Here is a 23,880-nt window from a genome sequence, read left to right as displayed (position 1 = left end):
CCTCCCGAACTGCTGGGATTACATGCGTGCACCACCACGCCAGGCACTTATACCACATCTTATAATCAAATGCCTTGTTTTTACTTTGTCTTTATTTGAGACAAAAAAAACACCAAAAAAAGGTGTTTTTAAAAGATAAATCAGGAAAGTCCAGGAGACCTCACCCTGCTCTGGGCAGCTTGCACATCAAGACACCCAGCGCCTGGAGAACGAGGAGCCCTGAGCTAGACAGCAATACAGACAGCACTCTACAGCAATGACACACACCACACACGTGTCTAAGTAGGACAACCGCACAACACGTGCTCCAGGAAGGAGGTGCTCAGACCCAAGCCCATCTGCACTATGGCACACGTGGCCCAGCCCTTCCTCTGAGCTGCAGCCAGGGGCTCACTGTGCGGCGACCGCCACCCTGGGTGTTTGTGCTGGGGGTCCCCGCAGGACGGGTACTTGAGGGGCTGCCTTCTGGCTCCTCTCTGCAGACAGGCGCTCTAGGCGCTCCGTGTAGAAGCCATTGAAGTCCAGCCTGTGAGGAGGGAAAGAGAGCCAGGGTTCATGGAGAGGTGGGCAAAGCCCCACTGAGACGCATGGCTATAGGGACATGCAAGGACGCAGTGCTGGTGGCACCATTTCTCCACACAGGTAGGGGTTAAATTAGACACAACTCAAGGCCCTCTCCTGGCTGAAGGCAAGGGAGCGTGTGCTCTACCTGCCTGTGCAAGCCCCCCAGCACAGGCCTCAGCTCTTTATGCAAAACTGAGAAGGGATCTTGAAACACACAGAAACCAAAAGGCAGAGAGCAGTGCTGACGGGCATCTCAGCAGCCTTCTCCTGGAGGGTATGGCCACTGAAGCACATAGACTCCTCTCCTGGCCTCTGATACATCACCTGGCCACAGGAGCCTGAGGGGACCCCAGGGATGGGAACTTGGCAGCAAGTCTCAGTGCTGGGCCACCTCAGAAGCCCCCACTCAGGAACTGGGACATGGCTGAATGGCACAGTGCACCAGGTGGTCCCATTGTTCATGCGGGCACATTCCCAAGGGCATGCGGGACATCACCCTCTCCTGGCAAAAGCTGGGAACCCTTTTCTCAAAGCCCCCCACTTCCTCCAGCTCAAGGAGCCCTAGCTAGATCCTTTTCCTTCCACCATCCTGCCAAGGGAGGGGGAGCAAGGGTCCAGGGAAAGGGGCATTGGCAGGTGGCAACAGACCTGGAAATGACACTGGCCATGCCATGCTCACAGTCGCTAGTGCTGTAGACACTCAGACGGGCCAGCAGGTCTAGCAGGTGGGCGGAGAAGTTCTTATCAAAGCTGTTGATGGTGGCCTCAAAGCCAGAGACCAGATGAGGGGCATCCATGTGCTCAGCCAGGCACTAGAAACATAGCCCAGGGTAGTGAGTGCCTGCGGCCCAACGGGCAGTCAGCCTCTGCACTGAGCCCATGAGCATTTGCTTCTTTCTCCTTCCCTGCTTTTTTATTTTCATTATTTTTTATTGTTGGTCGTTCAAAACATTACATAGTTCTTAATATATCATATTTCACAGTTTGATTCAAGCGGGTTATGAACTCCCAACTTTACCCCGTATACAGATTGCTGTATCACATCAGTTACCCTTCCATTGATTGACATATTGCCATTCTAGTGTCTGATGTATTCTGCTGTCTATCCTATTCTCTACTATCCCCCCTCCCCTCCCCTCTTCTCTACTGTAAATCATTTCTTCCACTTGTATTAATTCTTCTCTTACCCCTCATTTCCTCTTATATGTAATATTGTATAGCCCTGAGGATCACCTTCCATTTCCATGCAATTTCCCTTCTCTCTCCCTTTCCCTCCCACCTCTCATCCCTGTTTAATGTTAATCTTCTTCTCAAACTCTTCGTCCCTACCCTGTATTATATCAAAGAAGTCATTTGGCATTTGTTTTTTAAGGATTGGCTAGCTTCACTTAGCATAATCTGCTCTAATGCCATCCATTTCCCTCCAAATTCTATGATTTTGTCATTTTTTAATGCAGAGTAATACTCCATTGTATATAAATGCCACATTTTTTTAATCCATTCATCTATTGAAGGGCATCTAGGTTGGTTCCACAATCTTGCTATCGTGAATTGTGCTGCTATGAACATCGATGTAGCAGTGTCCCTGTAGCATGCTCTTATTAGGTCTTTAGGGAATAGACCGAGAAGGGGAATAGCTGGGTCAAATGGTGGTTCCATTCCCAGCTTTCCAAGAAATCTCCATACTGCTTTCCAAATTGGCTGCACCATTTTGCAGTCCCACCAGCAATGCACAAGTGTACGCTTTTCCCCACATCCTCTCCAGCACTTGTTGTTGTTGGACTTCATAATGGCTGCCAATCTTACTGGAGTGAGATGGTATCTTAGGGTGGTTTTGATTTGCATTTCTCTGACTGCTAGCGATGATGAGCATTTTTTCATGTACTTATTGATTGATTGTATGTCCTCCTCTGAGAAGTGTCTGTTCAGGTCCTTGGCCCATTTGTTGATTGGGTTATTTGTTATCTTATTGTCTAATTTTTTGAGTTCTTTGTATACTCTGGATATTAGGGCTCTATCTGAAGTGTGAGGAGTAAAGATTTGTTCCCAGGATGTAGGCTCCCTGTTTACCTCTCTTATTGTTTCTTTTGCTGAGAAAAAACTTTTTAGTTTGAGTAAGTCCCATTTGTTGATTCTAGTTAACTCTTGCGCTATGGGTGTCCTATTGAGGAATTTGGATCCTGACCCCACAGTATGTAGATCATAGCCAACTTTTTCTTCTATCAGATGCTGTGTCTCTGATTTAATATCAAGCTCCTTGATCCATTTTGAGTTAACTTTTGTGCATGGCGAGAGAAAGGGATTCAGTTTCATTTTGATGCAAATGGATTTCCAGTTTTCCCAGCACCATTTGTTGAAGATGCTATCCTTCCTCCATTGCATGCTTTTAGCCCCTTTATCAAATATAAGATAGTTGTAGTTTTGTGGATTGGTTACTGTGTCCTCTATTCTGTACCTTTGGTCCACCCGCCTGTTTTGGTACCAGTACCACGCTGTTTTTGTTACTATTGCTCTGTAGTATAGTTTGAAGTCTGGTATTGCTATACCACCTGATTCACACTTCCTGCTTAGCATTGTTTTTGCTATTCTGGGTCTTTTATTTTTCCATATGAATTTCATGATTGTTTTATCTATTTCTACAAGAAATGCTGTTGGGATTTTGATTGGCATTGCATTGAACTTTTAGAGAACTTTTGGTAATATCGCCATTTTGATGATGTTAGTTCTGCCTATCCATGAACAGGGTATATTTTTCCATCTTCTAAGGTCTTCTATATCTCTCTTTAGGGTTCTGTAGTTTTCATTGTATAAGTCTTTCACCTCTTTTGTTAGGTTGATTCCCAAGTATTTTATTTTTTGGGGGGATATTGTGAATGGTCCCTGCTCCTTTTTAAATTAAAAAAAAAAAAAAAAAGAGTACTGGAACATTTCACACAACGAAATACAGGAAATTAGAATGTCAAAAAATTCCTGAGGCCGTGGCACACAGTAAGACAGCAAACACCCAGCGGGCTGGGGCTTTTGTAGACCTCACACAATTAAGAGCCAAAGGTGGCACACCCTACATTTTCACTCTAGACTTCCAAGCTCAGCCACTTTCTCCTGGTCACTTCTCAAGAAGCAAGACAAACTGTCTCCCACCCTCCCTGGCCTCAGGCCCCACATGCTGCCCTCTGTCTCCTTTCTGCTAGCTGCAGTGTGAGGGCCCTGCTCCAAAGGACACCTGGCTTGTTGGCATCTCATGGCTCTTGGGTACCTGACAGGCCACCTACCGTTCCCACCAGTGTCAGGCCCTCATCACATCCATGCAGTTGTTCTACAGGTGACTGTGGCCACACCCTTGAGCCCAGAAGGCTGGATGGGAACTCCTATGGCCCTGTGGAACCCAACTGAGTCTTCTCAACACAGGGGTGACAACCACAAGAGTGGGTAGGTGACTCGAGTCTGGAAAAGCCCTCAGGCTACGCACCTTTCTGGCACTCTCCTTCCGGGGGTGCTCCTCAGCCTGCTCAGACTCTGTGGGTGGCCCCAGCATGGTGCCCTGTTCCAGTGCCCGCCGGCCCAGCTCACTATCCAGTTTCATGCTCTGTGTAAATTTCTAGAGCAGGGTCAAGAGAAAATGCTTGTTAGCTCCAACAGTAATGCTCTGCAGAAAACACTTGAGTTTCTGCAGGAGCTGAGGGCTGTGCCCATTCTGAAGGTACGGACACTCGTGTGCCTGTAGGAAGGAAGGGTACAGGTAAGAGGGCATCGGCTAAGCCACAACCTCCTGGGGATCAGCAGCTGATTTTCTGAAAACAGAACCTGTACATGAGTTTCCCTACTCTGGAACTCAATATGGCTCCTAAGTATCTAAGGAATAGGCTCCACATGTATTCTCCTGTAACCTGCCACCATGTATGTCTCCCACCTCCCAGATCTTGACCCCTCCCCACGTGCTGTCTGCAGAGCACGCTCTTGCTCCCTAGTCTTTAGCCTCCAGGCTACCCCTTCTGCCCACTGACACTTGTTTTCTGTACTGTTTTGGGGTAAGTACTTACGACAAGTTCCTCAAGAATACTTAGGCACATCAAAAAATTCAAGGTTTAATAAAAAACAAAAGGGATTCAAAAAGGACCAGGGCAGGACCCCAAGGAAGCCCATGTTCAGGAAGCAGTGTACTGGTCAGGAAGACCCAGGGGCTCTGCCAGCACTGGAGATGGCACAGGCAGGGCTGCATGCCACAATGGCCCAAACCATCCACCCCGCCTCACCTGCATGCAGTTGGTGAACATGACGCACACAGACATGAGCTTGGAAAAGACCTTCAGCAGCTCAGGATTAGTCAGCATGCAGTCCTTCAGGCAGGTGTCCAAGAAGCTCGTGTGGTGGCCAAGGACATCGTCAATGTTGGAGGCCTGAGAAGGGCTGAGGCTCAGCACTGCCACAGTAGCACCCAGCCTGACCCTCAGAAACATTGCTAAATACAGCACTGGCCTGTGATCTGTAGGGAAGTACCTGTCCCACAGCCCCCTCCTATCTCCCTCGCGTCATTGTGATGGAGAGATGCTGCTGCCTGCTCTCTGCTTCCTCCCTCCAACAGGACATGCTCATGACAGCCCCAGCATGTGGCTCCTGAGATGCTGCTGTGCAACACCCCGGGCTAGGAGAGCCTTTCCAGCACCAGGATCCAGGAGCTGAAACTCACGGACTTGAGGTTTTTCTCAAGGATGTGCCAGGTTGGCTCCATCACTTCAAACATCATGTAGTACTGGATGTTCTGAACAAAGTTGAGCATCCGTTGCCGCAGAGTGAAGGCTCCCGCGAACCTGAGGGAACAAGGGTTGGTTGCAGGGGAGCCAACAGAGCTGGGCCTCTACTGTGTCCCACATGCTGCCCACCAGCAGAGTGGACTCTCATGGCCACAGCTCCTGCGTGCTGCTGACAGCTCAGACACCTCAGTGCTGCGCCTAGGGACACTGCTCCTACCTCTGGCTGCATCAGGCTATCAGGTAAGCGACACGTCTAGCAGAGTTTGCAGGGATGTGCCAAGCAGCCCACCGTGGACACAGAGAATAGCCTCTCTGGTTATCTATGGCACCAGGGCTGGCAGGCGACCAACATGGGAACAACTACTATACAGACTCCATATTTTGTGCCTTATTGAGGCAAATTCTTAAATATTACCTCAACTGTTTCTCCACACAGGACTTGTTGCCACAGACCAGGGCACAGAAGGCCTGTGAGTGGAGCAATTCCCACACACTGCTGCTGTGTGCACTCAGGAGAGCGGACAAAGGCTCCCACCCTCAGGAGGGGCTTGGGTCCTGCAGAGAGACCCAGGTGGGCAGGTACCATGCCATCAAAGGACTGAGGAGAAGGCTGTGGCTGTGAAGGTCTAAAAGCAAAGCCACCTCTCCTGGAGGGAACAAGGACTCTGATGGACGCACCACTTTGCAGAATGCAGGGCGCACTGCTTGGCCGTCTTGTTGCTGATCCAAACACTGCACAGCTGCCGCTCCACGTGCTTACAGTAGAACATGTGCCTAAAGAGCATCTGGTAGCGAGTCAGTGCCTTTCTGCAAGAAGGATGCCCAGGCAGGGGTCAGCAGGAGGCCTGTGCCCAGACAGGCATCACCAGAGGTGAGGAGGCCCATGAGGAGGCTCTTGCTTCCTGCAGCCTGAATGGACAGCCAGGTCCTCACCTGTTGATGATCAGTGACAGGGGCCACTTGACGATATAGTCAAAGGAGAAGGCCTCCAGGCCACTCAGTGTGAGCTCAGTGGGATCAGCATGGGTCATTGCCTTTTCCTGCTTGGTCTCGATGGCCAGAACCCGCAAGAGCTGAGTGATGAGGTCATGAGGCATCAGGTCAATCTGGGGGCAAAAGCAGTAAACAAAGCATCCAGTTTTCAGAAGAAAAGACCAGAGTCATTCCAGGCCTTCACTCAGTCCTGCCTATCAGGACCTGGGGAAGCAAATAAGGTTCCTAAATCCTGACCCTTGATATTAGAGGCTGGCTTGAAAGGCCACGCAACTACCCATAAATCCTAATCCAAAACTCACTAGGGATGCAGCTCAGTGGTGTGAGGTGGCCCTGGTTCCAACCCCAGCACTGCAGAGAAAAACAAAAAATATACCTCCCAATAAGACAGGAAAAAGAAAAAAAAAGAAAAAAGCAGATGACTTTCTATATGCCTCCTGCTGCTGGTATAAAGGAGAAACCACAGGGAAGGCTGGATAAACAGTTCCTGAAGGTTGACACCTTTCTTCCACAACTTATGTGGTGAGAGACAGGACCGTAATCACAGGCTGTGGGGCTCAGTGGTAGTGCACTTGCCTCACAGGCAGGCACAAGGCCCAGTGCTCAGTCCCCAGCACTGAAAAAACTCCATAAGATTTTAAGAATAGTAACTACAAACAAATAGTACTGTCCACAACATTGATTCATTCAAATGTTTCTTAAGTGCCAACTGCATGTAGAATAGTGTGACAAGAGTTCCCACAAATCATGAAAATGACACAAGAAAAAACAAAGGAAAAGAATAAGTGGGGGCAAAGAATAAAGGAAGAAGCAGCACAACCCATGAACAGATTAGTTGCCCACCAGATCTAACACACAAGTGCCCCTCCTGCCCATCAGCAGCGCAGATGGGGATACCGGATGGGCAGCCTCAACTCCTCAGACAAGGACTGAGACTCAGTCCCAAAGGGGTCAGCCTAGGTGCACAGGGCACAGGCGCTGACCCCATGAAATCACTCCTAAGTTAAGAAGAGCCAAGACACATAAAGCAAGAAAGGGCAGAACTAGAGGGAAAATGAAGTTCAATCAGATAGTGGGGACCCAGTACCCAGGTGGGAGGGTAAGACGGGAGAGGACCCACGTGAACAGCGGGCAGCCCGACACCTACAGAGAGCAGCAGCACATTGCTCCAGAGGGCATGTGGACCTTCTCCAGGTATCTGTGAGGCCTGAGCAAGTCTTTTTTGTTTTTTTGTGGAGCTAGGAATTAAACACAGAGCTTCACATCTGCCAGATAAGTGAAGTACCACTGAGCTACATACCAACATTCCCCAGAGAAGTCACATTTTTTACAAAACTGGGATCAAAGTATATTCTCCAAGTACAATGGACCAAAATTAAATATAAGGAACGGGGAAAAAAGGAAAGTTTATAATATGTGGAAATTTAACATACCAAATCAATGGGTCAAAGAAGAAATCTCAAGAGACGTTAACAACTACCTTAAGAGGAATGGACACACAATACACAGAATTCACAGGAGGCAGTAAAAAAGTGCTCTCACAACATTCACAAAGGAGTGCCTCAAACCAGGCCCTGACCCCATGGCCCGGGACACCAGGAAGGGAGAGGGCTACACCAGTGCCCTCACCCCAGGGTCCTGGATACCAGGAGGAGAGTGAAGTAAACCCCGAGCAGCAGAAAGAAAGGCAAGTTGACAGCCAACAGCGGAGCACAGCAGAGGAGACTAACAAGCCTAGGTTCTCCTGAAATAGCCGTGAAATTGACAAACTTTTAGCTACACCGAGAAAGACGAGAGGACTCGTCACTAAACTCTGAAATGAGGGCAGAGTCCCCTGCATTGCACACCAGCACACAACTGCCCAGCAGAGACGGGCAGGAGCAGCAGGTGGCTTGATGGGGTCTGGAGGGTCTGAAAGGAAACCCCATCCAACCTCAAACAAAGCACACTCCCAAACTCTCCCAAGACCACGAGGAGGCGCACACGACCCTGGCAGGCCAACACTACCTGCTGCTGAACCAAACCAGCACACTGCAAGACACCACTGACAGGCATCCCTGGACATGCAGTGAGGGCTGGCAAACCAGAGAGCCACCCAGACACGTGACAACCCTGGCCGACTTGGAAGATGCTGGGCGGGGCCACACCCCGCTTCAGGCACCTCAGGAGCAGGGTGCTATGCTGGGAGCCCCACGTACCCACCTTCAGGTCGTCCTTGAAGGGATCAGTGTTGGCAGTGCTCATGCGCAGGGCCAGCTCCAGCAGCGCCTCCAGGCGTGTGGGTGTGATGTCCTCTACCGGCTTTCTGAGCTCCTCCTCAGTGAGGTCCATGAAGTGCACAAAGAAGTCGCCCTGGTCCATCAGGAAGTAGCGCTTGATGGACCTGTGCCAGGGAGGAGGTGAGGAGGTGCTGAGCATGCAGCTCAGGGCTGCCACCCTGGAGCATAGCCATCTCACAGTGGGAACAGGCAAGACAGTTCTGTGGGCACAGTACCCTGGGACTCAAGAGACCTATACTAGACAGGGCCACCTCAGCCCACAGAACAGGTGCCAGGTCCCAGGCGGCCAGATTGCTCTTACAAGGATAAAGACAACTATTAGGAGGAACATGCTACCCTCAGTCCCAGGCCCTGAGCACCCTACTTGCTGCGCTTAAGAGTGAGCAAAGCACAACCTCAGGTGGGCCACCAGCTCTTTCTCCTCCATCAGGAAGTCCAGCAGCACCTTGCTGGCATAGTTGAATGCCTTCTCAATCTGCTCCACATATGCTCGCTCTTTGAGCGTGTAGATGATTTCTTTGGCCACGGGGCAGGTGACGTCGTGACCACACTCTCTGACCACATTGAGGTACTTTCCTGAAAAGAGGAAGGTGAAGTTGAGGAGTTGCCACACCGACCTCCGCCCAGAGCCTCATAAGCCCAACAAGCATGGGGCAGTGGGCTGGGCACAGTGTACACTTCTGTTCACACTACACTCTAGCTGGAAAGACAACCAACACCAGTGGACAGGGCCAAAAGCCCTGGGGTTTTCCAATCAAGAGAGTGGAAGTAACTTCACATAGGCCTGAGGAGAACCAGGGTGCTCAATCACCTACTGGGCCCTTTCTGTACCAGTTCAGCTTTCAGAACCCACACATCACAGTCCTGGGGCCACTAGCACCTAAATTGGATCCTAACCTCATTCGACCGACTAAAATGAAGGTCGTGTGTCCTCAATGGTTTTTCCCATAGTGGTGACATTTTAGAAGTTAAAAAACAAAGATGTAAAGGATTGCGACAGCTTTCTGGTCAGGGCATGGAATAAACAAGGCCACTGCCTGAGTGTTCACGACGCACCAGAGGCCAGCAGCCTGGTGCACGAGAAGACACCCTGGGCAAAATCACCCCATGGGCACTGGAGCTAGAAGGCTGCCACCATCCCAGTAGGGATGTGCTGTAGCAGGAGGCCACAACCTCCCTGGGAAGGCCCCCTGGGCCGAGAGCTCCACACCATGGAGTCACCTGTGCTAAGAATCTTGCCGGCCACCTTCTGCAGGAAGGACGGGATCTGCTGCTGCACCACGGTGTATCGCTGGTCCCAATACTTGTCGTTGTAGTCTTCCTGAATCTTCTCCTTCCGTAGTTCATGCTCTTCCACCATGAACTCACTGGAAGCCACAGACAGATGCTCAGGCCACCATGGAGTGCCACTTCCAGAGAGATCTTACCAGGGCAAGGCGACTCGCCATAGTTACCTCTCAGCTGTGAGTTAAAATGAACCTCCAACCTCACTTTGGAGCAAGCAATGACCCTAGGTCAGAAGCAGGTGGTCTGATACCACATATCTATCCTTCCCTTAGCACAGGCCACCCAGTGTCACCAAGGAGAACCAGACACCCTCCACGGAGCCTCTGGCGTCACTTGCACACAGTGAGGTAGAAGCTGGGTTCCTTGATAGGCCCACCACACCAACAGCAAAGAAAAGGGGCTGGGATGCAGCTGCGTCGAAGAGGGTGTGCTCAACATGGAAGGCCCCAGTTTTGAGCACCAAAAGAAAAAAGAAAAAAACACAATTCTATGTCACAAATGTACTTCAAAAAGTTTTGACAAGCACATCTCAACACCACAAAACCCCTAAGGAACTGGCCCATTTTTGTCCTATGAATTTGGAGGCATCATGCTGAGGAGACACCCCCACATCAAGGTGACTGTAGTCTGACTCCTGGTGACCCCAAGGGCTTCACTCAGCAGAAAAAAAGCTGCAGAGCAACATCCCAGCAGCCAGATTCTCCCTGGGTGGCAGCAGATTGCACAGGGAGATGCAGGCAGGCATGGCTGCTTTGTGGAGCCCTACCTGTAAGGGTCATGGATGATGCCCCTGTAGATCCACTTCTCCAGGACCTCAAAGTAGGGCGCACTGGCCGCCTTGGTCAGGTACAGGCACAGCTCCTGCGCCTGGCTGTCCCCCGTATAGTTGAAGCTCCTGTCGTGCAGAAGGCTCAGTGTAGACCCGCCCATGCACTCGCCTCTATCCACCGAGGTGGCTGCAGAAGGAGAGAGGCTCACTGCCTAGGAAATGCCTCCTGGTCCACCCCAACCTTGCTAGACAGTGCTTCTCCCTGGGAACGCCCAGATGGTAAAGCTGTAGCTGTTAACTAAAGCTCATCAAGGAAAGCTTATAGGGCCTTCCGCATGCAGACCACTAACGTGGCAAGCCACAGGCTTTGCCTCAGGACCCTACTCCAGAAAGTCAACCCTGAGTGTTGTGTCCAACCTGGGCTCCCTCCACATGTGCTATCAGGAGCCTGCCACCTGCTGCCCTCCATCAGGCAGAAACATACCAAGGGAGGCCAAGATGTCCACAGTGCGCATGGCTGGCTGGATGTAGAACCAGAGCTTCTGCAGTGACAACAGGCCCTGCCTGTGGAGCTGCTCCAGCTGAGTGATCAGAATAAGGTACTCCTTTACCAGGGTTCTCATGGCAGCTGCCAGGGCATGGTTCACCTGCCCATATTCAAAGGAAGATTTTTCTTCAATGAACCTACAGGGAAAATGCATCAAGCATCCTTGAAAAGGCAAAACTCACATTTTCAGATCTTCTAAGTCTTTCCTCATCCAGGAAGCAAATGACACTCAAGCCCTCACCCCCAAAGGAACCTGTCCCAAGAGGGAGAAGGCCAGGTGGTGATTCTCAGACCCTTGCAACATGCCAGGAGCAAGCCAGGGAGGAGGTGTTTCTGCAGCAAACAGGCCTGACCTCCTTCCCATGTTGCAAACTCTCAAGCCCAGCCCACCTGGTCACGGTGGAGTAGCTGGCGGCCACAGGGAGGATTCTGTTCACCAGCTCCCGGATGGACAGGTCCAGGTTGGGGTCCACAAGGAAAGTGCGGTTCTGTCTCCCAGCCAGGGGCTGGGCAGTGATGTACCTGCCATCAACACCCACCAGCACATAGAGCAGGTCCTCTACCACAGCTGACTCCTGGGAGGCCAATGGCAGCGTGCCTGCAGGACACAGACATGCTGGGAGCCCAGCCTCCCCAAAGACCAGTCACTCTTGCCTCCCCTTCTTGGTAACCCCCCACACACTGATGGACACAATCAGCAAGCCACTACCCTAGCCTGGACAGGTCCCCCTGTAGCACCACGGGCAGTAGCAGGAAATATGCCTGGACACTGCAGGGCCCTCCTCAGGCCAAGCAAATGAAAACTTATGCTAGACCAAGCCCAGTGACATACTCCTTAATCCCAGAAGCTTTGGAGGCTGAGGCAGGAGGATCACAATTTTAAAGACGGCCTCAGTAACTTGGCAAGGCCCTAAGCAACTTAGCAAGACCCTGTCTCAAAATAAGAAAATAAAAAGGGCTAGGGATGTGGCTCAGTGGTAAAATGTTCCTGAGTTCAATCCCTGGTATGAAAAAGATAATGAAATCCTATGCAGTATTAGCTGCCTGTCACTTAGCAAGGGGAGCTCAGAGATCCTGGGCAGCCAGGTAAGCAGCCTCTACAGTCACAACTGAGAAGCCCAGGCTGTGCAGAGACAAGAAAGGCCTTTAAGACAATATCTTCTTGAATTCCAAGAAACTAGCTGTTTCGAACACAGGACAAGATGGTGCAGGCACAGTGAGGTTTCCCTATGACCATTCAAGGGACCTGTAAGGATAGTCAGAGGTCACCTACTGAGGCTACCCACCAGCATCTCCTGCCATCCCGAGATGCCTGCCAGTGCCTGCAGCACCTGAGGCAGCTCAGGAAGATGTTGAATGACAAACTTTGGTTTGACAATATTTCTGTTAGCCCTGCACACTGCTGTGCAAGGCAGTGTCCCATGACCACAAGATAGATACAAAAATCAGGGTGCAAATGTGATCTGTGATCATTCCCCAGCAATGCCAGACACAAGTTAGACCCACAATCTCAAGTCCCACTTCTCTCCGTTGCACCCTCAGCAGAGGATGGTGGCCCAAGGCCTCACCAACTCCTTGACATGGAGTGACAAGATTCAAGGCACTGGAAAGATCTGTACACAGGGCACCGGTGGGTGGTGACAGCATGATGTGGCAAGGCCAGTCGGTTCCAGAACAGCCACAAGTGGGGTGTCCTGAGAGTATGGGGGCCCAGGTCCCTAAGGCCTGCCCACAGCTGCACAGGCTTCCTTCAAGCCACTCACCAACATACCCAGGGTCAGTGTGTAGTGTCCCTGTCACATAATATCTCCCTCCTTTGTGCAGCCCTTTCCAGAATGGGGAAATACATTTTCTTATAAGATGCCCTACAGGTTCTAAAACCACCTCTCATGCTCCTTGCCAGCACAGACAGCAGACTTCAGGTCTCACGCCTTCTTCTCTGCCTCTCCAGGGCTGTCCAGGATTCCAGTTAGGTTCTTGTGGGGTCTGGAATCTTATTTGTTAATTGCTTCATAATTTTGCAAGAACTGTGCCACTCCAGAGTCTAGGCCACAGCAAGAACTTCCTGACTCTCCAGTGGACAGCTCCTGGTTCTGCCCATGAGTCTGCCCGCCCTGTGTTGAGGCCACTCAATAGGACCCCAGCTGAATTTCGGCTGTGCGTTGTCAGCTTAAGTTACAACTGAAAAGACACACGCAGGTAGATCATTTTCTATACCTTGTCACTGACTTGCAACAGGATCACATTTGCCTGGGGACAGGAGAAAAGTGCTGGACTTCACCCACCATCCTGTGCAGGCAAGAGCGATTTCCCACTGACACCGCATGGAGCCAGGTGTGCCACTCCACACTTTCTCTTGATCCAACTGTGAGCCAATGAGCAGGATGCTACAGCTATGCTACATCCTTGATTTGCAGCCTCGTTTCTCAGTCCATAAAAAGGACTTACGAAATGCTGCAAAAAACCTGTGGTGTGCCAGTACACAAGTCCCAGATCCCCAACGGCCTGTCCTGAAACAACCACACCATGTACCAGACACACAACTTTCAAGGCCTTGGAGACAACAGTGCTAACTCAAGCACCACTGCAGAACCCAAGGTCATTACAAACCACTCTCCCGTGGTCTGTGCCAGACACCAGGACACACACTTGGGAGGAGCCAGCTGCAGCCTGCCCCACAGTTCTAGTGAGAGGGCACAAGATGAGCCAGGTGAAGACCCCAGCAAGTCAGTGTCTGCTGTGGGCAGGGACAGAATGTGGAGCATGGCCAGCCTGTCCACAACAGCATGCGAGAACAGGCATGTCACCTGTGGTCTCCTTCCCTGCCCAGCATCACCGTGCAAGCAACTCATCGTGAAATCCCCGGGTGTCAGACGGTGAAGACATGACATACCTATGGGTAAAGCCACATCTGAGCTCAAGCTGGAGCCAGTTAGGAAATCCCCGACCAGAGTTGGTCTCTCATACACCCAAGCTGGGAAGACGGGGAGCTGCTGGCCTGAATTTTTTTTGTTTTGCTTGTCTCGAAGCATCTTTCTTGTAAGTTCCAGAGACTAACAAAAACATTTTAAAAACAAAAACAGAAGATACACATCAGTGCAATGAGAACCAAGACATTTGTGGAAATGACCCATCTGTGGCAGAGAAAGAACAAACTTACACACAAAGCTTAATTATGTGGAAACGAGATATATTTCCACCTGCCACTCATGATGCAAAGGCTGGGGAGCAAGAGGTGGAAAGACCCAGTCCTCTCCCCAGGCCTTGGCCGAGGCTGAAGCACCAGCAATGGGAGCTTGGGGAGCCTGTGTTTCAGACCAGAACCCTCTGCACAGGAAGAACCCAAGTCACTTTTTCCTGGAAGTTAAATCTAACAGGACTTGCTGGACAAAGAGGCACCAGCAAAGGGCATGCTGGGGAAGGCCCCAGGACAGATCTAGAGGCAGTATCAAGGTCAACCCTCCCAGAGGACTGGACACCAGAGGGTAGCCAGCTCATATTTGGCCAGCCAGCCTGCAGAAGGACCAACTTGGTTTGTTCCACAACAGGTACTCATGGGGAGAGTAGTGTGAAGGCTGTATGGTCGAGAACATAGGCTCCACACTCGATCGGCAGACATGGCATGCCAACAGCTCAGTTCTGTCCTTAGCACATGTGCTAGGCTATATGACACATGGCAGAATGTGGCTCTAAAGAGTGGTCCGGAGCCACAGAGAAGGGTCTGCATCAGCTATCAAAAACACACCTGAGACTGAGACTCACAAGTACAGACCAGAGCAGGACAAAAGCCAAGAGCAGCAAGCTCAGGAGAAGAAAATCCAGATGACCTACGAACACAACAGCATCAGAGCCACCGTAGGCAGACACATGATGACTGAGAGGTGCAGAGTCAGAACCACTATAGGCTTCAGGAGGGAAATCAGAGTGTGACCCATGTCCCATGAGACTGTGGCAGGTGGCCCCCACTAAAATCTTACCACCATTCTTCACTCTTGTGATCCAGAATTCCTGACTGAAGGGCACGCTCAGTCTTAGCCTCTCTAAAGTTGGATTCGTTCTTAATAGACAATAGAGACAAGCCTGCCCAGCTGGCACCCACTGCTGTTGCTACCATGGCACCTAGCAGCCATGGTGGACTTGTACCTGCTGTAGTGTGGAGCCTGTGGTCACACTGCCCAGTTGCTTCCTCAGCTCTTCAAGCTCCTGCATGGACATCTTGGAGGCCGTTGCAGGGCCGCCGAAAGTGGTAGTGCTGGTGACTGCAGCAGTGGCTGCAAGCTCAGCTCTTTCTTTTGCATTCTGCTGCAAATACTGCAGAGTCTGAAAATACGCAAAACTGTGCATTCACATTGGGCCAGCATGTGCCCCCTTGCCTGGCAGAGCAAACCCCATCCTTCCTTCCTAACTCACACACCACTTGTGGAGGGCAGGGGACTCCCATGGCCCAACAGCCACAGTCTGCTCTCCAGAGGATCATGCTACATGGTATCACTTACCATACCTCCCAAATGTCAGAGGAAAGAATCTCACAGCCTTTTTAAAGAGCCAATACCTTCTTGTGCCCCCAAGAACAAGTTCTTCTCTACACATCACCTGTGGTTCCTGGGCAGCAGCAACCACCTCCTCTAGCCTATCCTGGCACTACCGGTCTATGAGCCCCTGGCACACCCCTCCACACAGCAACCTAGCACACCACTCACTGGCTTTGTCACCTTGATGCACGGTACATGTACTAGGCAGGAGCCCAGCACGACACACCGTAAAAAGCAAAAGCCCACCACCGCAGGGTGCTGTGCCAGTTTCTCAGGTCTATGCCCTTGTGAGTTACTATTCATTCTGATTCACCAAGCACACTCCACATGCCCTCAAAGTGTTCCTGGCATGGGATAGGAAAAGTCAGTAAGAGAAGGGACAGGGTGCACAAGAAGAATACAAGAGGTGTGACCTGTATTGGCACAGGGGTCCCATGAGTGACCGTGCTACATAAGACTCCTCCAGACACTCCTCCTGACAGGCCCCGTCAGGTGGAACCGAGGACGCACAGGGCATTTACCTCTTTGTCTTCTGTGAACTTTGACAACAAATACACCAGAGGGTCAAGGTTCCTTGTATTTTTAGACTTCAGCTCATCGTATTTCTTTAGAAAATCTTCAGGAGTACGAGAAAATTCTGCAATTTTGACCTTAAAAACACAACAGCATGAGTGATCTGATGGCAATGAAGCACCTGGAAAAATGTTTAAGAAAATTAAGCACAAGACCGAAAAGAGCTAAATCATATGGGCTGAATACTCATACACCTAGAACTAAGAAAACTGACCTGAACCTTTGATCAAACCTATCCACAATTCCTCTACAGTTTCTCTCACTTTTTGCTTCTTAGACAAGAGCAAATAATAAGCACTTACCCTTTCCTGGTAGCTCACACTTTCATTTCACACCCTGAACTCCAGTCCCCATAGGATTTACTACCATGTATGGCTCTAGGACACATTTCACCCAGTGACTTGTGTGTGCTGACGATGACTACAGAGTCTGCGTGTCTCCCTCCTCCCTACCCTATTAGCTTGTCTAACTATCCTGACTTTTATCCAAATAAGTGAAACTTCACAGTGTGTTTTAAGAAACAGATTCCAAATTTAAAACCATCTTTCACTTAAAATCTTTTTAAATCATGTGTAATGTGACTGAGGAAACACCTTGAAAAATTTCAATGTGTTTAACAGCGGTAACTTTTTACCTATAGGAATGTCCGAGCTCCTGTGAGCCCCTCCCTGGGAAACAGCAGGGTAGTACCTACATCAGGGTTAAAGCCAGCTCACTTGGGCTTCCACTGACTCATCTACACAATGTGAAGTGACAGCAGCTGCTACCAGGAGCCAGGAGAAAGGCAGAGTGGAGCATGTCCTTGGCCCATGGGAAGCACTCAACAAGTACTGTGGCTTCCCTCAGGGGAGCTGCTGTAACTGCCAGAAACAAGTACCTACCCTGACGTGCATGGCCCTGCAGCAAGGACTAGTGCTCACCTTGGCACTGTGGGCAGAGACAGTGGTTGTGACATACGGGGTCCGGTTCTTCTGCAGCAGATCGATGTAGACCTCAGCTCCATCTCCACTGTGGACACGCAACAAGCTGAGCAGCTCATTGACATCATGATGAATCCGAAATTCACTCATGGTTTCAGCTCTGAGGCATCAGCATCACAAGACACACTCTCCTAAAGGAAAGAATAGAGTTATTCATAAAATTAACCTCTATGAAAAAATTAAAAGATCAAATTTGACCAACTTCATGCTTTGACAAAACAGATCACCTGGCCCAGCCCAGGCCCCCCCACACCACGATGCCCTCCCCCTCCCCTCCCACCTGTGCAGTCAGTTCTACTTGCCTCCTTTTCCTCAGGGAGCTGAGGCATGCTAGCTGGCCTCACTGCTTTCACCAGTGCTACACCCTTCTGACAACCCAAAGTGCTGCTCTTTCACAAGTTGGGCTTTTAGCACACTCTACCACTCAGGCAGTGCACCAGGCAGGTTGTGCGAATGGCCCTGTGGGCTCTTCTCTCCTGGGAGACTATGTGCACACTTAGCCCTAGGCCAGCAGGAAGTGGCTGTGCTGCTCCCCTTGGCTAATGCACACACAACAGTGTGAGGCACTGGGTTCAATCCTCTGAACCACATAAAAATAAATAGAACTTTTTAGTTGTCCATTTACAACTAAAAAGACTTAAAAAGTAACTATAAATTTCATATGAACAATTCAAAACACCTATGTGTGGGTTCTTAAGTTAGGATGCACAAATAACAAAAGAACCCTTAAAGCTAATTATAATCATTTGTCTGTGAATTTTGTGAGGAAATGGTCTTGCAACAAATTTTTAAAGGTTCTGTGACCCAAAAGGTTAAAAAGTACTGCACCAACAGCTCAGACAGAAACAGCTGTTGAGTCAGACTTCAAGAACAGGAGACCCAGCACACACTCCCACAGCATGCTAATTTTGTAGGGGACATCAACTGGAACTCTAACCTCAGGGTAATGGAAGCTTGTTAAATGAACCTCCAGCACTGGCCAAGGTAAGTGTCTCCAAGAATGAAGGTGAGAGGAGGAGGCCTGAAGTGGCGCCCAAGTCCCCAGCACCTTACTTTCCAATCAAGAGGCGCTCATGTAACCACAGTAATGGAACAGGGCCTCTCTTCCTTGGCACTGCACACAGCTACACAGAAGTCATGCTCCAAGATGAAACATTACCCCCCAAAGCGGGGTGACCCCCACCTGCAATCCCAGACACTCAGGAGGTTGAGGCACGGGGACCGTAAGCTCAAGCCCTGGCTCAAAACCAAAGGGGTTGGGGATGGAGCAGGTGGTAAAGCGCTCGTGGGTTCAGGCCCCAGCGCCAAGAAAGGAAGAAACAGCGGCGCCGGGAGAGTGAAGGCTCCACGCCGCCGACGAGCGGAGGTCGTCCTCCGACGTTCGTCCCCCTGCGCGGCTGTGGGCTCGGGGGGGGGCAGCACCGCCTGGGACCTCCTCGCCCCGTTACCTGTGGGGGACGGTGGAGGAGCCGGGAGAGGCTGAGCCCGCAGGACAGGCAGGGCCGCCGGGCAGAGTTGGGGAAGCCCCCGCCGTGCGGCCGGCGGAGGCGGTCACAGTGGACCGCCAACTTCCCCGTCCGCTGGCCCAGCTGCAGGGCCGTTCCGGGGCCCGGGAGAGGCGGCCGCATCCTGCCGGTGCAGGCGGGCGGAGAATGCGGCCTGAGGGGCAGGGGCAGAGGGAGGGGCAGGGGCAGAAGCCTCACGAACGAGCCCAGCGCCGACTCACCTCCGCCGCCGCCGCCGTAGCCGCCGCGCGCGCGCGCGGGCCGCCACAGGAAGCGCTGCTACGTCACGTCCGGCTCCGCCTGCGGATGGTGGCCGACGGGCTGCGGCGCCGCCGCGAAGGGCGATGCTGCTGCCCGCCGCGCTGCGCGCCCGCCTGGCCGGCTCGCCCGGGGCGGCTGAGCCGCTGCCAGTGGAGAGGGACCCCGCGGCCGGGGCGGCGCCCTTCCGCTTTGTGGCACGCCCGGTGCGCCTCCCGCGGGAGCACGAGCTCTTCGAGGTGCGGGGGCGCGGGGGCGCGGGGGCGGGGCCTGACGCTGGGGCGGGCCCCGGCCTTAACCTCGGCGCTTGTCTCCTGTAGGACGGGGACGTGCAGAGGCATCTCTACCTGCAGGATGTGCTCACGCAGGTGGCCGAGGAGCCGGAGAGGTCCAGGTGAGCGGCTCCGCCCGCGCCCGGTCCCCCGCACCGCCTCGTGCAGCGGAGGGCTCAGATCCCTCCACAGAGACCCTCGGTGCCAGCGTTGGCACGTCTGGTGACTGGCTTCTACTCCGTCTGTGGCCTGTTTAGGGGAATTTCATGTTTTAATAAGAAAGGCTTGGAGTGTGGCGCGGTGGCGCACTTCTCTAATCCCAGCGTTCAAGGCCAGCCTGGGTCATGTAGCAAGACCCCGTCTCAGTATAAAAATGAAAAGGGCTAGGGTTGTATGTATCTCAGTGGTAGAGCACCCTGAGTTCAGTTCCCAGGACCAAAAGAACCTCAGGAGCTTTATTGGGCCTCTTACTCTGGATGAAAAGTCACACTGGGGTTTCTGCTTCAGCAAAGTGTGCCTCCTCCGTTGAGATTAGCCTCCTTTCCCAGGGTGCCTGAGTTCACCTGTCAGGTGCCCGGCTGCTGCCAGGTGTTCGCTGCCCTGGAGGACTACCAGCACCATTACAACATGCTACACGGGAATGCCTGCTCCCTCTGCAGCCGCGCCTTCCCCTCCGGACACCTGCTGGATGCCCACATTCTGGAGTGGCATGACTCTCTCTTCCAGATCCTGGCGGAGAGGCAGGACATGGTGGGTAATTAATCAGGCTGGGCACACGTTGTGCTAGGGACTTGGATCAGGGAGGTGACACCCTATCTTTTGCAGTACCAGTGCTTGATTGAAGGTTGCCCAGAGAAGTTTAAGACCAGCCGAGACCGGAAGGATCACATGGTGAGGTTCCACCTGTACCCCGCGGATTTCCGGTTTGATAAGCCCAAGACAAGCAGAGGGTACGTGAGGAGTAGGGTTGTTGGCCACCCCTGGTCTTAGGAGATGTGAGAGCAGCTTGAATGGGTGGAGGCTTTTTTTTGTTTGTGTATACCTGCAGGTAGCTGACATTCTGACCATGGGGATCAGTACTCAAAGGGGTTACACAAATAGGGTAGCTTCCCCTCAGAGGGAAATGGCAGAGGAGTTCCTGGCCAGGAGTAGCAAAACAGGGATGTAGCAATGGCAGGCACTCCTTTCCCATACTTGCACCTGGGCTGAATCCCACATGCCCTAGTTTTCAGAGTTAGGAAGCTGCCAGCAGAGGCCTATAGAGTTCATCCAAAGCCATGAGCATCCTCCCCCTTGGTAGGCTTATACTATGTGGCACCATAAAAACAGTATATTTGAAAGAAAGAGTATGATCATATTTAAATATATAAAATACAGGGCATATTATGTGAACTGTGACCTTGCCATAAGCATTCACCCTTTTTTTTTTTTTTTGATAGCCTGGAAATTGCACTGTAAAATTAGACTATGCCAACAGAGTAAGAATATCTTTGCAAAAAAAAAAAAAGAGTCCTTTGCTTGAAAGTTTATTTCTGGGGGAAGCCAGGGCTGTGGGAGTTATGCTGAGCCGTGGCTGACACTCTGTCTTCTGCAGCCCAGCCACTCGGGGGTCTGATGCTGACCTGTCAACTGCTGCCCTTGGGGATGAAGGGGATGCAATGGAAGTCTGCTCCGAGCCTGCAGCAGCACCCCCAGCACCTGTAGGTGAGAAGCGGACCTACATCCACAGGTCAGTGTGGACATCTTCTTGAGACAGTAACACTGGGCAAGTGTTGGCCTCATGAGGTTGAAAACCAGAACATTCTGGTGTGTTCTGCACCATGAAGTCCAGGAATGCAAACTACCCTTTTAACTTTCCTCAGTCCATGGGGGGCCTTCACTTGTAATTGTTCCAGTCACAATCTGGCAGACTTGTTTTCTAGTATGGAGTTAAAACTGACTTGGAATCTGGTTTTGGGGAAAATGTTAACCATGGGAAAAAAATCGCTGAAGACTCTGAACTGGCTGGAAGATGGATGTGTTTCCCTCATCTGCCTTCTCACCTTTGCCTAGACTGGCCTGTGAGTGGCCCAGACGGTAGAGGAGGTCAGGTTTCAGGGGATGGTAGATAACGGGACATGGGCACCACAGAAAGCTGGGCCACAGCTGAGATCTCAATGAGTGCCCATTGACTGCGAATGTCTTCCACAGGAAGCAGATCTGACTCCGGGAGCTGCCTCAGGGCCCAGGAGGGCAGACTCCACTTCCTGGCTGTTGCACAGAGTGAGAGAGGGAACATTCTAGAATAAGGAGGAATAAAGAATCACACACAAGGCTGCTATTATGAGTTGGGTTGCTTGTTGGCAAAGGAAGTGTCATCACTTGATGTGAACTGTTTTCCATTCCAGAGTGCCTTCTACCATCTGTTTTGGCCAAGGTGCATCTCGAGGGTTTAAAAGCACCCAGAAGAGAAACAAACACCACTGACAGATCCAGATGGGAGAAAGAACCAGGCATCTGTGTGGACAGTGCAGGAATGGGGCTCCTGCAGGGGCTGGTGGCCCTCGGGCCTCTCTCACACTTGTCATGTGGGCACCCTGGGGCTGGGCCTTTGCTTCCCTCCTTGTCTGGGTCCCTGGGTAAGTTACCAGAAGCGGCAGGGGACTTAAAGCTTCCAGAGATGACTGGGACAAACAGCAGGCTCAGGAGACAGCTCACCTCTTTCTGCAGGGACCACTCTAGGGACATTCTTTTTAAGCACATGAAATAAATATTTTTCACCAAATTCTTTACTCTTATTTCTGTGTTGTTGAACTTATCAACTAAGAGTATTGCACTGTGAGGATTCACTGTTCAGAGAGATTTATGAGGAGCCCCTGAGAGTTGGTGAGTAGGTCAGGTACAGCAATCCCTGAGTCCTTATCTTCAAGGCCTTGAGAAGGACACCCAGATGGTCTTTGTGCCCCACCCACCCAGGAAGCTCCTCTGGGACACAGTGTTGGAGAAGGGGTGCAGCAGGAAGGCACACAGGCCTGTCAAGCAGGAGAGAACTCGGCCAGGGGTGGAAAAGGCAGCTCAGGAGGTCAGAACAGGTGGGGAAGCACAGACAGGCAGGCAGTAGCATGTCCTGGAGAAATATGATTATCCTGGGCTCCAGGGCCAGGCCTGGCAGAGGCCCATCCCCACTGCCAGGCATCTGGGTGCTTCTGTGCCAGAGGTGCTAGCACAACAAGCCCTTCCCTGCCTCACCTCACCACCTGCTGTTTTTCTGGACTTGGAGCCTGACCAGAAGCAGCTGGTGGTCACTTGTGACTCCTGGTACAGAGGTGCAGCCAGGCTCATAGCTCTCAGAGGGAATCTTGAGGATGACCTCAAATTCAGAAAACATTCCACTGGCATTCAGGCACTAAGGCAGGTGCAAGTGCTCAAGGGAGAACAGCTTGAGTGCAGTCCTGGTGTGCAGGGAGGAAACCCAGTGTCCACTGTTGGGGTAGGAAGTGAGCATCCCCTGGGGGCAGATGTGGCCACTTGAGAAAACAGAATGCAAACCATCTCCCAACTCCCGGTGGGAGGCCTTGTCTCAGTGTGTCCACTATCCTGCTGTCCTCCTTGTATGCTAGTGCTGACCAGTGTTCTCCACAGTGATGGGATTGATCCTTTCCACAGCAGCACATTCTGCCAGACCTATGTTGTCTGCAGTTTGGGTCACCAGGAGTGTGTTGCAGCCTTTGAGGACTGTCCATGCTGGGATCCTCTCCGGGATTCCTCCCTCACCAGAAAGCTATCTGTTTTTCCTGTCTCTGTTTTTCTCTTGACAAATATGGAATGCAGAACTGATGGGAAGAAGACTCCAGCATTGCGGTGAGGTCCAGGTGAGCCGCTCAGTCTCTGGGGAGACCTCCTCTCCCTGCTGCAGAGTCCCGGTGGGTTCAAGTCCAGCTGTCAAACAGAAGCACTTTCCAGAAAGAGGTCACTTGCAGGCTTCAGGATGGAATGTGCATCAGTGCTGTTTGTGGTGGAAAACTGGTTTGCCACGCTTGGGTTTCGGTGACGTGTCTGTGTTTTCTTGCTGGGGGATCAGGACCTGCTGGGGTGATGTTTCTTTCTAATTAGTGTGTGGAGCCTTGGTCTTCTCTTTGCTTTTACATGGAAAGCACCTTTCACATGGGAAACACCTTGGCCCCTAGTCAGGTGTGGCAGCCATCCTCAATCCTGTGGTGCACAGTCTGCTTAGGCTCTTGGCTTCACTTTTTCTTTCCTTTTTATACCTTTTTTTTTTTTTTTTTAGAGAGAGAAAGAGAGAGAGAGAGAGAATTTTTTAATATTTATTTTTTAGTTTTCGGCGGACACAACATCTTTGTTTGTATGTGGTGCTGAGGATCGAACCCGGGTCGCACACATGCCAGGCGAGCGTGCTACCACTTGAGCCACATCCCCAGCCCCTTTTTATACCTTATTTTGGACAGAATGTGCTTTTTCTCCCTCTGGGGAGTTAGGCACCTTCTAGCTAATTATCTTAGTAGATGCCCTGACATTTTTAACATAAACTCTGTTGGGCTCCAAGATTAATTGACATCTTGTTTCCCCCAAA

General features: G+C 51.4%; 2 protein-coding genes across 6 annotated transcripts; one reads left to right on the top strand and one right to left on the bottom strand.

Annotated features, from left to right (window-relative positions):
* Positions 1-74: 74 nt before the first annotated feature.
* Positions 75-19,133, bottom strand: Tubgcp2 (tubulin gamma complex component 2). 3 transcript variants are annotated; one of them, XM_005320785.5, is made up of 18 exons: positions 19,002-19,133; positions 17,216-17,406; positions 16,244-16,372; positions 15,334-15,510; positions 14,084-14,243; positions 11,581-11,788; positions 11,128-11,327; positions 10,641-10,830; positions 9,809-9,954; positions 8,983-9,163; positions 8,511-8,691; positions 6,249-6,421; positions 5,994-6,122; positions 5,252-5,372; positions 4,818-4,961; positions 4,034-4,162; positions 1,213-1,376; positions 75-526 (listed from the first exon to the last, which is right to left on the bottom strand). In XM_005320785.5, exons 2-18 carry the CDS (start codon positions 17,363-17,365, stop codon positions 391-393), a joined length of 2,718 nt encoding a protein of 905 aa, XP_005320842.1. In that variant the 5' UTR covers positions 17,366-17,406; positions 19,002-19,133; the 3' UTR covers positions 75-390. The 3 variants fall into 3 exon arrangements, with proteins under 3 accessions (XP_005320842.1, XP_021579089.1, XP_077879876.1); XM_021723414.3 differs by lacking the exon at positions 19,002-19,133 and adding an exon at positions 18,724-18,943; XM_078023750.1 differs by lacking the exons at positions 75-526; positions 1,213-1,376 and adding an exon at positions 1,377-3,450.
* Positions 19,125-22,074, top strand: Znf511 (zinc finger protein 511). 3 transcript variants are annotated; one of them, XR_013426846.1, is made up of 7 exons: positions 19,125-19,277; positions 19,359-19,432; positions 19,859-20,060; positions 20,136-20,260; positions 20,905-21,039; positions 21,501-21,572; positions 21,698-22,074. XR_013426846.1 is itself a non-coding variant. In XM_005320842.3 (6 exons), exons 1-6 carry the CDS (start codon positions 19,125-19,127, stop codon positions 21,774-21,776), a joined length of 768 nt encoding a protein of 255 aa, XP_005320899.2. In that variant the 3' UTR covers positions 21,777-22,074. The 3 variants fall into 3 exon arrangements, 2 of the variants coding, with proteins under 2 accessions (XP_005320899.2, XP_077879906.1); XM_005320842.3 differs by lacking the exon at positions 21,501-21,572; XM_078023780.1 differs by lacking the exon at positions 21,698-22,074 and having other exon boundaries at positions 21,501-21,622.
* Positions 22,075-23,880: the final 1,806 nt, after the last annotated feature.

The sequence above is a fragment of the Ictidomys tridecemlineatus genome, chromosome 1 (assembly GCF_052094955.1).
Source record: "Ictidomys tridecemlineatus isolate mIctTri1 chromosome 1, mIctTri1.hap1, whole genome shotgun sequence".
In the NCBI taxonomy this organism is placed as follows: domain Eukaryota; kingdom Metazoa; phylum Chordata; class Mammalia; order Rodentia; family Sciuridae; genus Ictidomys; species Ictidomys tridecemlineatus.
Note: the sequence above shows the minus strand (reverse complement) of the source record. Positions and strands in the feature narration are given on the sequence as shown.

What these genes read in the sequence shown, in the direction of transcription:
- Tubgcp2 (XM_005320785.5), bottom strand. Translation starts at nt 17,365, where the DNA reads ATGAGTGAATTTCGGATTCATCATGATGTCAATGAGCTGCTCAGCTTG. An exon ending in GAGCTGGTGGCCCACCTGAG is followed by an intron (nt 8,692 to 8,982) that starts GTTGTGCTTTGC and finishes TCCCTGGCACAG; the next exon opens with GTCCATCAAGCGCTACTTCC. An exon ending in TTGAGAAAAACCTCAAGTCC is followed by an intron (nt 4,962 to 5,251) that starts GTGAGTTTCAGC and finishes AGCCCTTCTCAG; the next exon opens with GCCTCCAACATTGACGATGT.
- Znf511 (XM_005320842.3), top strand. Translation starts at nt 19,125, where the DNA reads ATGCTGCTGCCCGCCGCGCTGCGCGCCCGCCTGGCCGGCTCGCCCGGG. An exon ending in AAGCCCAAGACAAGCAGAGG is followed by an intron (nt 20,261 to 20,904) that starts GTACGTGAGGAG and finishes TGTCTTCTGCAG; the next exon opens with CCCAGCCACTCGGGGGTCTG. An exon ending in AAGCGGACCTACATCCACAG is followed by an intron (nt 21,040 to 21,697) that starts GTCAGTGTGGAC and finishes TTTCCATTCCAG; the next exon opens with AGTGCCTTCTACCATCTGTT.